This window comes from Pan troglodytes, chromosome 19 (genome assembly GCF_028858775.2).
Source record: "Pan troglodytes isolate AG18354 chromosome 19, NHGRI_mPanTro3-v2.0_pri, whole genome shotgun sequence".
NCBI classification, from domain to species: domain Eukaryota; kingdom Metazoa; phylum Chordata; class Mammalia; order Primates; family Hominidae; genus Pan; species Pan troglodytes.
The window spans coordinates 35,729,225-35,741,626 of NC_072417.2; the positions used below are offsets into that span (position 1 = coordinate 35,729,225).

Genomic DNA, 12,402 nt, shown 5'->3' on the forward strand with positions numbered 1-12,402 from the left:
CGAGATCATTGCGCCACTGTACTCCAGGCTGGGTTACAGAGCAAAACTCTTGTCTCCAAAAAAAAGAAAAACAAAAACAAAAAAACCTAACTTACAGTCTAAATTCTTTAGGTTCTCTGGTTTTTACGTCTTCCCTGTTTTTGGATAACCCTCATGGGTAGGAGCAGTGAAAATAGGAGAAATTCTAAATTGTTCACTTCGTGCCTGTTTAACAGCCATGGAAAATTTGTTTTGATACCTATAAATTATCACATAGCTCATTTCTTTTCTTTTTTTTTTTTTTTTGAGATAGAGTCTTGCTCTGTCGCCGAGGTTGGAGTGCAGTGGTGTGATCTCAGCTCACTGCAATCTCCACCTCCTGGGTTCAAGTGATTCTTCTGCCTCAGCCTTCCGAGTAGCTGGGATTACAGATGCATACCACCACACCCAGCTAATTTTTGTGTTTTTAGTAGAGACGGGGTTTCACTATGTTGGCCGGGATGGTCTTGATCTCCTGAGCTCGTGATGTGCCCGCCTGGGCCTCCCAAAGTGTTGGGGTTACAGGTGTGAGCCACCACACCCGGCCTCTTTTTTATTTTAAATTGTAGTGGAAAGGTTGGTGAAATTCTTGCCTCAAATGAGGCATAGGTTTACATTTACATAGATTGTTTGGGTTTCAGTAATTAATTTTCCAGTCATCCTTCATCTTGTCTAGAGTGTTTCGTTGCTGCGGTATAACTTCCTGAGGGAAGCTCTGGAAGTGGCAGTAGCTGGAACTGAATTGTTTAGAGACTCTGGGACAATGTGGCAGCTGAAGCTGCAGGTGCTGATTGAGTCAAATAGCCCTGACTTAGCCATGCTTTTTGAAGAAGCCTTTGTGCACCTGAAACCCCAGGTCAGTGAGCTGGATCTTTTGTATTCATTATATTTGGGAAACCTTTTAAGACTAGCCAAGGCTCATTTGGAATGTACTTGTCTATTGAGAGCCAACTCTAGAGTGGCATTTGCTATTAAGTGGTGATGGTTCATAGGTTAAGAGTAGAAGAATTTGCTTCTATTTAATATCCTTTATTTGAAAGTTAACCAAATTATATAAAACTTCCTATTCTATTTAGATATCTTATAAAGTTAGAAATACCAGTAGAATATTAATGTCACTTGCTGAATATAAGCCCAACTTTTTTTTTTTTTTTTTAAGATGGAGTCTCGCTCTGTTGTCCAGGCTGGAGTGCAGTGGCGTGATCTCAGCTCACTGCAATCTCTGCCTCCCGGGTTCAGGCAGTTCTCCTGCCTCAGCCTCCCGAGTAGCTGGGACTACAGGCGCACGCCATCACACCCGACTAATATTTTCTATTTTAGTAGAGACAGGATTTCTCCATGTTGGCCAGGCTGGTCTGGAACTCCTAGCCTCAAGTGATCTGCCCGCCTTGGCCTCCCAAAGTGCTGAGATTACAGGCGTGAGCCACGGTGTATGGCCAGATTCACTTTGCAGTGAATTTTTTATATTAGTAGGTAAAACGTATTCCAGAAGATAAAGTAGGAAAAAAACTACTGCTCATTTGGTGGTGTTTTTTCCTTTTTTTTGAGATGAAGTCTTGTTCTGTTGCCCAGGCTGGAGTGCAGTGGTGCAAACTTGGCTCACTGCAACCTCCACCTCCCAGGTTCAAGTGATTCTCCTGTCTCAGCCTCCCAAGTAGCTGGGATAAGAAGTGCCCACCACCATGCCCAGCTAATTTTTGTATTTTTAGTAGAGACAGGGTTTTGCCATGTTGGCCAGGCTGGTCTTGAACTCCTGGCCTCAAGTGATCCGCCTGCCTCCGTCTTTAAAGTGCTGGGATTACAAATGTGCGCCACCATGCCTCGCTTTTGCTGCTCATTTGTACGTACCTCTGGGACATGAATGAAGATCAGATAGTTCAGCCTAGATTAATTAGTTCTTGTGTTGTGGGTCTTAGACAGCAGAGACATGACCTGGGTAGCTGTGGGTCTAACTGTGTGGGCTGTTAATTACTTACTTAACTAAAAGATGATTGATGATAACTACATGAAATATTTCCCAATAGAAAGGAACTAAAATTCACAGAAGAGTGTTGCTCTGAGTGACTTGGTCAGAAGGCTGGCTGTGTTCTGGAGTGCCATTCCTGCTGGGCAATGAGAATTCTGTCACAATGAGGACTGTTTGGGAATGAATCCCTATTTTACATGTTGATTATCTTAGGAGGAACCTGCCTTTTTAACTAGTTTTCAGAGCATAGGACTAAACTGTCATTTTATAGCATAAAAAAATTGATACATAATATTTTACATATTTATAGGGTACATGCGATGTTTTGTTATATGCTGTTCTCTAACTAACATTTTTTAAACTGGGAGTAGGTTTGTCTGCCATTGTGGATTTCCTGGGCAGAGTGGAGTGAAGGTGCCAAAAGCCAAGAAGACACTGAGGCAGTCTTTAAGGTATAGGCTCCGTGTTCCAAGTCTTGTGGTGTGGGGAATGGCAGAAGGTTCCCTGGTTGGTCAGCTCTAGTGTTGCAGGTGTGCCTAAAGCACTATGGAGTGGCCTCAGGTGGTTCTGGGAAAATCTGTTTTGGTATCTATAAGTTTTCTCACATAGCTTCTTTCTTTTTTCTTTTAAATTGTAGAAAGCTCTCTTAGCTGTCATAGGTGCCGACTCAGTAACCCTGAAGAATAAGTACCTGGATTGGGCTTATCGAAGTGGTGGCTACAAAAAGGCCAGAGCTGTGTTTAAAAGGTACTCACAGATGTTCATAGTTGTTACTAGTCCCTCTACCCCATGCTCAGCCGCTCATACCCAGATTATTTGAATCACAGATAGCATCTGAGGGAGTAATCTGATACACTTTTTCTTTTTTTTTAAGATGGAGTCTTGCTCTGTTGCCCAGGCTGGAGTGCAGTGGCACAATCTCTGCTCACTGCAATCTCCGCCTCCTGCGTTCAAGTGATTCTCCTGCCTCGGCTTCCCGAGTAGCTAGGATTACAGGCACCTGCCACCATGCCTGGCTAATTTTTAAATTTTAGATTTTAAAGACAAGGTTTCACCATGTTGGCCAGGCTGGTCTCAAACTCCTAACCTCAGGTGATCTGCCCACCTCAGCCTCCCAAAGTGCAGGGATTACAGGCATGAGGCGCCACACCTGACCCAATACACTGTTTCCTTTTCCTTTTTTTTTTGTTTTTTTGAGACAGTGATTCTCCCGCCTTAGCCTCCTGAATAGCTGGGATTACAGATGTGCGACACCACGCCCGGCTAATTTTGTAATTTAGTAGAGACGGTTTCATCATGTTGGCCAGGCTGGTCTCGAACTGCTGATCTCAAGTGATTTGCTTGTCTTGGCCTCTCAAAGTGCTGGGATTACAGGCATGAGCCAGTGCATTTGGCCTCCAATGAACTTTTTCAAAAAGTAATGTTTCCTTTTCTTTTTTGAGACAGGTTCTCGCTCTGTCACCTAGGTTAGAGTGTAGTGGCACAATCATGGTTCACCGAAGCCTTGACCTTCTGGGCTCAAGCAGTCCTCCCACCTCAGCCTCCCAAATGTCTGGGTCTACAGGCATGTACCACCATGTCCAGCTAACTTAAAACATTTTTTTTTTTTGGTAGAGACTGAGTCTCACAGCATTGTTCAGCCTGGTCTCAAACTCCTGGGCTCAAGCAGTCCTCCTGCCTCAGCCTCCCAAAGTGCTAGGATTATAAGTGTAAGCCACCATGCCTGGCCTTCTTTTTCTTTTTTTTGAACAATAAAAGCAGTTCATTGTGGTGGGGGAAAACATAACCATGATAATTTATTACATCATCAAAGGAAAAATTACTGTTAACACATAATTTTAAAATTTGTTTTTATGTAGTTGAGATTATAGTATAACTGTAATTTTATTTATGATTTAAAAAAAATTTCTTTTTTTTTTTTGAGATGGAGTCTCACTGTGTTGCCCAGGCTGGAGTGCAGTGGTACAGTCTCGGCTCACTGCAACTTCTGCCTCCCGGGTTCAAGCGATTCTCCTGCCTCAGCCTCCTGAGTAGCTGGGATTACAGGCATGTGCCACGACGCCCGGCTAATTTTTTATATTTTTAGTAGATAAGGGTTTTTGCCATGTTGGCTAGGCTGGTCTCGAACTCCTGACCTCTGGTGACCTGCCCGCCTCGGCCTCCCAAAGTGTTGGGATTACAGGTGTGAGCCACTGTGCCCGGCCTAAATATTTTTTTTTTCTTTGAGACAGAGTCTTGCTCTGTTGCCCAGGCTGAGTGTAGTGGTGCCATCTTGGCTCACTGCAAACTCTGCCTTCCTGGTTCAAGTGATTCTTGTGCGTTAGCTTCCCAAGTAGCTGGGACTACAGGTGTGTGCCACCACACCCAGGTAATTTTTTATTTTTAGTAGAGATGGGGTTTCACTGTGTTGCCCAGGCTGGTCTTGAACTCCTGGGCCCAAGCAATCTGCCCAGGTCAGCCTCCCAAAGTGCTGGGATTACAGGCATGAGCTACCATGCCTGGCCATGCCCCGCTAATTCTTAAATTTTTTTGCAGAGTCAGGGTCTCGCCTTGTTGCTTAAACTGATCTTGACCTTATGGCTTCCAGTGATCTTCCTGCCTTGGCCTCCCAAAGGGCTGGGATTGTAGGTGTGAGGCACTGTGCCCAGCCAAAAATTCTTTATAAACATCATTTATTAAACATAGCTATATGAGCTGGGCACGGTGGTTCAAGACCTCTAATCTCAGGATTTTGGGAGACTGAGACAAGAGGATTGCTTGATCCCAAGCATTTGAGACGAGCGTGGGCAACACAACGAGACTTCGTTTCTATGAAAAGTTAAAAGGCCGGGTGCGGTGGCTCATGCCTGTAATCCTAGCACTTTAGGAGGCCGAGGCGGGCAGATCACAAGGTCAGGAGTTCGAGACCATCCTGGCTAACACGATGAAACCCCGTCTCTACTAAAAAAAATACAAAAAATTAGCCGGGCGTGGTGGCAGGCGCCTGTATTCCCAGCTACTTGGGAGGCTAAGGCAGGAGCATGGCGTGAACCTGGGAGGCGGAGCTTTCAGTGAGCTGAGATCGCGCCACTGCATTCCAGCCTGGGCGACAGAGCGAGACTCCATCTCAAAAAAAAAAAAAAAAAAAAACTTAAAAAAAGTTGGGTGTCATGGCATGTGCCTGTGATTTTAGCTACTTGGGAAGCTGAAGTCAGAGGATCACTTGAGTCCAGGTGGTTGAGGCTGTAGTGAGCCGTGTTTGTGCTAGTACACTCCAGCCTTGGTGACAGAGTGAGACCCTGTCTCAAAACAAAAACAAAAACACCCAGGCGTGGTGGCTCATGCCTGTAATCCCGGCACTTTGGGAGGTCGAGGCAGACGGATCACGAGGTCAGGAGATCGAGACCATCCTGGCTAATATGGTGAAACCCTGTCTCTACTAAAAATACAAAAAAATTTAGTCAGATGTGGTGGCGGGCACCTGTAGTCCCAGCTACCTGGGAGGCTAGGCAGGAGAATGGCGTGAACCCGGGAGGCGGAGCTTGCAGTGAGCCGAGATTGCGCCATTGCACTCCAGCCTGGGCAACAGAGCAAGACTCCGTCTCAAAAACAAAAAACAAAAAACAAAAAACCAAAACAACAACAACAAAAACAAAAAACCCAAAACAAAACAAACATAATAGCTGTATTGAAGGCAGCCAGCATACATGTGAAAAAATGTTCAAAATGACTAACTTTTAGAGAAATGCAAATCAAAACCACAATGAGATACCATCTCACTAGTCAGAATGGCTATTAAAAAGTCATAAAATTATAGATATTGGCAAGGCTGCAGGGTAAACCTTATATACTGTTGGTGGGAATGTAAATTAGTTCAGCCACTGTGGAAATCAGCTGGAGATTTCTGGAAGAACTTAAAACAGATCTACCATTTATCTCAGCAATCCCATTACTAGATATATACCCAAAGGAAAACAAATAATTCTACCAAAAAGACATGTACTCGTATGTTCATCACAGCACTATTCACAATAGTAAGGACATAGAATCAACCTAGGTGCTTATCAACAGTTGATTGGAAAAAAAACAATGTGGTAAATATACTCTATGGAATACTATGCAGCCATAAAGAACAACAAAATCATGTTCTTGGCAGTAGCATGGATACAGCTGGAGGTCATTGTCCTCAGCAAGTTATCACAGGAACAGAAAACCAAATACCACATGTTCTCACTTGCAATTATAGCTAAACATTGGGTACACGTGGATATAAAGACAGAAATAGTAGACACTACAGGATAGGGGGAAGGAGGGTAGGAGGAACGGAGGAAAGGGCTGAAAAGCTACCTATCGATTACTGTGCTCCTTACCCAGGTAACAGGGTCAGTCTATCCCAAACCTCAGTGTCACGCAATATACACACATAACAAACCTGCACATGTACTCCCCTGAATCTAAAATAAAAGTTGAAATTAAAACAATACATGGCTGATGGGCCAGGCACTGTGGCTCACACCTGTAATCCCAGTGCTTTAGGAGGCTGAGGTGGGAGAATTGCTTGAGTCCAGGAGTTTGAGGCTGCAGTGAGCTATGATTGTGCCACCACACTCCAGCCTGGGCAACAGAGGGAGAGCCTGTCTCAAAAAATAAAAAAAAAATAAAGAGGCCAGGCGTGGTGGCTCATGCCATTCCTGTAATCCCAGAACTCTGGGAAGCCAAGGCTGAGGTGGGAGGATTGCTTGGGCCCAGGAGTTGAAGACCAGCCTGGGCAACATAGCGAGACCCTTTCTCTACTAAAAATGAAAAACAATTAGCCAGATGCAGTTTGCACCTATGGTCTCAGCTATTCCGGAGGCTGAGGTGGAAGTATTGCTTGAGCCCAGGAATTCTAGGCCGCAGTGAGTCATGATCTCAGCACTGTACTCCAGCCTGGGTGACAGAGGGAGACTTTGTCTAAAAGGAAAAAATAAAAGAGAAAGCTGTATGATATACCACTCTGTGGATGCAGTATAACTTTATGTTTTTGTTTTTTGAGACGGAGTCTCACTCTGTCACCCAGGTTGGAGTGCAGTGGCTTGATCTTGGCTGCCTGCAGCCTCCGCCTCCCAGGTTCAAGTGATTCTCCTGCCTGAGCCTCCCAAGTAGGTGGGATTATAGGTGCCCACCACCACACCCAGCCAATTTTTATATTTTTAGTAGAGGCAGGGTTTCACCACGTTGGTCAGGCTGGTCTTGAACTCCTGACCTCAGGTGATCCACCTGCCTTGGCCTCCCAAAGTGCTGGGGTTACAGGTGTGAGCCACCATGCCCGGCCGTGGATGCAGTATAACTTTTTTGGCCACAGTAATACTGTTTTGATGAATATTTCTGCACAAATATTTGTCCATATTAGAAATCATTTCCTTAGAATATATTCGTAGAAATGGAATTACTGATTTCCCAAAAGACTTTGACATGTAGTTGAGGGAACTTGAAAACTCTACAATTGATAAAGAAGAGTACAGTAAGAAAATTAAACCAGGCATGGTGGCGCACGCCTGTAATCCTAGCACTTTGGAAGGCTGAGGCGGGAGGATTGCTTGAGCCCGGGAGTTCAAGACTAGCCTGAGAAACCTAGTGAGACCTCTTCTCTACAAAAAATTTCAAAAATAAGCTGTGTGTGGTTATGTATGCCTGTAGTCACAGTTACTCTACAGGCTAAGGCAGGAGGATTGCTTGAGCCTGGGAATTCAGGGCTGCAGTGAGCTATGATTGCAATACTGCACTCCAGCCTGGGTGACAAAGTGAGACCCTGTCTCAGAAAAAAAAAAAAAAAAAAAAAAAAAACCAAAAAACTAAGAACTGGGTATGAAGAGAAAGTCATTAGTGGTCATAGAATCGTGAGAATGACTGGCCATCAGGTCAAGTCCTTGCATTGATTTGAAGTCAAGTCTTTATTAAACCATGTGTTGTGGAGGCACTGGTCTCGGTATTTACAGTTATGAGATGTAAGAGGCTTTTTGTCATTGTTGAAGATAACGTTTTCTCCTTCCTTTTTAGTTTACAGGAGAGCCGACCATTTTCAGTTGACTTTTTCAGGAAAATGATTCAGTTTGAAAAGGAGCAAGTAAGTGTTCTGTTTCAGCATTTCTTGTCTGGGAAAATGGATTAGTGGTTACTAATCTATCAGACTGTTTTTTGTTTTTTTGTTTTTTTTGAGGCAGAGTCTCGCTCTGTTGCCAGGCTGGAGTGCAGTGGCATGATCTTGGCTCACTGCAACCTCCATCTCCCAGGTTCAAGTGATTCTCCTGCCTCAGCCCCCCGGAGTAGCTGGGACTACAGGCACACGCCACCATGCCCAGCCAATTTTTGTATTTTTAGTAGAGATGGGGTTTTACCATGTTGGCCAGGATGGTCTCTATCTGTTGACCTCGTGATGTGCCCACCTCAGACTCCCAAAGTGTTGGGATTATAGGCGTGAGCCACCGTGCCTGGCCCGGGAGTGTTTTGTTATGTAAAAAGCTCTCATTATAATACAGTATAAATTTCTGATCCCTTGGTCTAATCCCTTTTCCATAGAGCTGGTTTAAGAACGGTAATCAAGCAAAGAGAAAGTATATGTTTGGGGAATAGAAACCTTGGATGTTACTTTTTTTTTTTTTTTTTGAGATAGAGTCTTACTCTGTTGCCCAGGCTGGAGTGCAGTGGTGTGATCTCGGCTCACTGCAAACTCTGCATCCTGGGTTCAAGTGCTTCTCCTGCCACACCCTCCCGAGTAGCTGGGATTACAGGCACGGGCTGCCACGCCCTGCTGATTTCTGTATTTTCAATAGAGACGGGGTTTTGCCATGTTGGCCAGCCTGGTCTCAAACTCCTGACTTCAGGTGATCCGCCCCCCTCAGCCTCCCAAAGTGCTGGGATTACAGGTGTGAGCCAGCACGCCCGGCAAGCCAAGTATCTGTTCTTATTCTACAGTATAGAACAATTTTATAGTATAGGAGATAGTCTAGCCTAATATGTAATAGCCAGGCTTTGGATTTATAACATGATAGTTATGTGCCTTGAGCAAGTCACTTAATTCTAAGCTTCCCATCCTCATCTGTAAAGGAGGTCATTATACCTGTTTCAGGGGTATGAGAGTTGTAAGGCCAAATGGGATACTGGATAGAAAGGACGTTGCATAATGCCGTGCACATATGAGCCATTAAACAGGTGTGATTCTGTTTTTCATGCATGTCTAAAATATGAGGTTAAATTGACTGTTTTTGTTTTTTTTTTTTTTTTGAGACAGAGTCTTGCTGTCTGTTGCCCAGGCTGGAGTGCAGTGGCGCGATCTTGGTTTACTGCAACCTCCGCCTTCCAGGTTCAAGCGATTCTCCTGCCTCAGCCTCCCGAGTAGCTGGGATTACAGGCCCCTGCCACCGCACCTGGCTAATTTTTTTTTTTTTTTTTTTAGACGGAGTCTCACTCTGTCGCCCAGGCTGGACTCTTGGCTCACTGCAACCTCTGCTTCCCAGGTTCAAGCAATTCTCTTGCCTCAGCCTCCTGAGTAGCTAGGATTACAGGCATGCACCACCATGCCTGGCTAATTTTTGTATTTTTAGTAGGGACAGGGTTTCACCATGTTGACCAGGCTGGTCTTGAACTCCTGACCTTGTGATCCACCTGCCTTGCCTCGGCCTCCCAAAGTGCTGGGATTACAGGTGTGAGCCACCGCGCCTGGCCCTAATTTTTGTATTTTTTGTAGAGACTGGTTTCACCACGTTGGCCAGGCTGGTCTCAACTCCTGACCTTGTGATCTGCCTGCCTTGGCCTCCCAAAGTACTGGGATTACAGGCATGAGCCACTGCGCCCAGCAAGAATACTTTTTTTTTTTTGAGACAGAGTCTCACTCTGTCGCCCAGGCTGGAGTGTAGTGGCGCGATCTCGGCTCACTGCAAGCTCCGCCTCCTAGGTTCACGCCGTTCTCCTGCCTCAGCCTCCTGAGTAGCTGGGACTACAGGCACCCGCCACCACGCCTGGCTAATTTTTTGTATTTTCAGTAGAGACGGGGTTTCACTGTTGTAGCCAGGATGGTCTCGATCTCCTGACCTCGTGATCCACCTGCCTCGGCCTCCCAAAGTGCTGGGATTACAGGTGTGAGCCACCGCGCCCGGCAAGAATACATTTTTAAAAATAGGTGGAGAATGAGCAGTTTTTGGTTGTAAAGTTAGTTACAGCTATTCTGCTAGGTACATAATTCATCAGCATTTTAATCTAATACTTATAGTTGTGCTAAGAGATATTAAAGCTTGTTTTATAGGTGAGGAAATGTTTAAGGTCAAAGGGTTCAAAAACTTGCTGAAGGTCATATAACTAGTATTTATTTTAAGGTGGATATAACAAATAAGTACCAGAGCCCAGATATTCAAAAGGAAGAAATCCTTACTCAAAGCGAATAGAACCTTCGCTGTTTCTTTATTTAATTCCCACTCATTCCTCAAGACTTTCAAATACTGTTTTCTGTGAAGCTGCCCATGTCCCCCACTTTTTTCTAATAGCACTTTTCTCCATGCTACTACAGCAAAGTGCTTTTATGTTTCACATATGTACTTCACTCTGTTGAGTGGCTTTGATTTTTTTCCTAGAAAAGTTGAGAGCCAAGTTGTGTTCATGTTAAACTCTTCCCTTCAAATACCTGACAGACAGTAGCTGCTTAACAATATGGTTGGAATGAATTTGTTATGTTATAAATCAGGCTTTTGAGACAAGATTGTCTATCTTTGTCAGGAATCCTGCAATATGGCGAACATAAGAGAATATTATGAGAGAGCTTTGAGAGAGTTTGGATCCGCAGATTCTGGTAAGTAAACCCTTAATTTGTGACCAATTAGTATGGTTAGAACAGTGTTTCTTGGCTGAGTACAGTGGCTCATGCCTGTAATCCCAGCACTTTGGGAGGCCAAGGCAGGCGGATCACCTGAGGTCAGGAGTTCGAGACCAGCCTGGCCAATATGGTGAAACCCCGTCTCTACTAAAATAAAAATTAGCTGGACATGGTGGTGTGCACCTGTAATCCCTGCCTGGGAGGCTGAGGCAGGAGAATCGCTTGAGCCTGGGAGACGGAGGTTGCAGTGAGCTGAGATTATACCATTGCACTCCAGCCTGGGCAACAACAGTGAAACTCCGTCTCAAAAACAAACGAACGAACAAAACTGTTTCTTAGTTTTTTGATTTGCATCATAACCCTCTTTTAAAATAAAACTTGTTTCCTTCCTCTGCCTCCTCAGTTGCTTTGTGTATACTAATTTTATCATTTCAGGATCATAAGTTCAGGGGTCCATGGGTCGTCTGTTAAGAACCCTAGATTTCTCAGGAGCCTGAGACCAGCCTGGGCAACATATTTAGATCCCCATCTCTACAAACAATAAAAAAAAAAAGTAACTGGGTATGGTGGTGCATGCCTGTGGTCCCAGCTACACAGCAGGCTGAGGTGCGAGGATTGTTTGGGCCCCAGGATGTTGAGGCTGCAATGACTGTGATGCCACCACTGTACTCCAGCCTGGGCAATACAGTGAGATCCTGTCTCAAAAACAAAAACCAAAAACACCCCCTCTGGATTAGAGAAAGATTTGCATGGTTTTGTTTTCTTAAAAAAAATGTATTTAGAGTTACATGAAAGGGGTAAACGTGAGATGCTAATTGGCGTCTGCTGTTGACTATCTCCACATTGCCCTCATTTGTAGGACTTGTACAACATACTTCTGGGTATAGGTATGTCATGTAAAATCTGTGGACTTTATGAACTCATAAACATTGATTTGTTTATTTTTATTTTGTTTTGAGACAGAGTCTCACTCTGTCACCCAGGCTGGAGTGCAGTGGCGCAATCTGGCCTCACTGCAATCTCTGCCTCCCAGATTCAAGCGATTCTCGTGCCTCAGCCTCCCAAGTAGCTGGGAGTACAGGCACGCGTGCCACCATGCTCGGCTAATTTTTGTATTTTCAGTCGAGATGGAGTTTCGCCATGCTGGCTAGGCTGGTCTTGAACTCTTGACCTCAGGTGATCCGCCCGCCTTGGCCTCCCAAAGTGCCGGGATTATAGGTGTGAACCACTGTGCCTAGCCAAAAAGTTTAGTATTTTTGAGTTCATTGAATAAAATAGACTTTTATGATTGATGTGAAGGTTTTCTACTGGGAAAAAAAACAAAAAACAAAAAAACAAAACTGATGAGGCACAGTGGCTCACGCCTGTAATCCCAGCACTTTGGAAGGCCAAGGTAGAAGGATTGCTTGAGCCCAGGAGTTCAAGACTAGCCTGGGCAATATAGTGAAACCCTGTTTCTACAAAAAATAAAAAAATTAGCCTAATATGGTGGTGTGCCTGTGTTCCCAGCTGCCCTGGAGGCTGAGGCAGGAGGGTCACTTGAACTCAGGAGGTTGAGACTGTAGTAAGCCATGTTCCCGCTACTACACTCTAG

At 44.7% G+C, this 12,402-nt stretch overlaps 1 protein-coding gene across 4 annotated transcripts in view; it reads left to right on the forward strand.

Annotated features, from left to right (window-relative positions):
* UTP6 (UTP6 small subunit processome component) overlaps window positions 1–12,402 on the forward strand; it is a 38,866-nt gene that overhangs the window by 25,885 nt on the left and 579 nt on the right. The window contains exons 14-18 of one of the 4 annotated variants that reach the window (XM_016932052.3): window positions 695–874; window positions 2,356–2,436; window positions 2,622–2,731; window positions 8,003–8,069; window positions 10,712–10,784. In XM_016932052.3, coding sequence (XP_016787541.2) covers window positions 695–874; window positions 2,356–2,436; window positions 2,622–2,731; window positions 8,003–8,069; window positions 10,712–10,784 — 511 coding nt within the window. The remainder of the gene's footprint in view (window positions 1–694; window positions 875–2,355; window positions 2,437–2,621; window positions 2,732–8,002; window positions 8,070–10,711; window positions 10,785–12,402) is intronic. The other 3 variants (XM_016932054.4, XM_016932055.3, XM_016932053.4) reach the window with 3 other exon arrangements.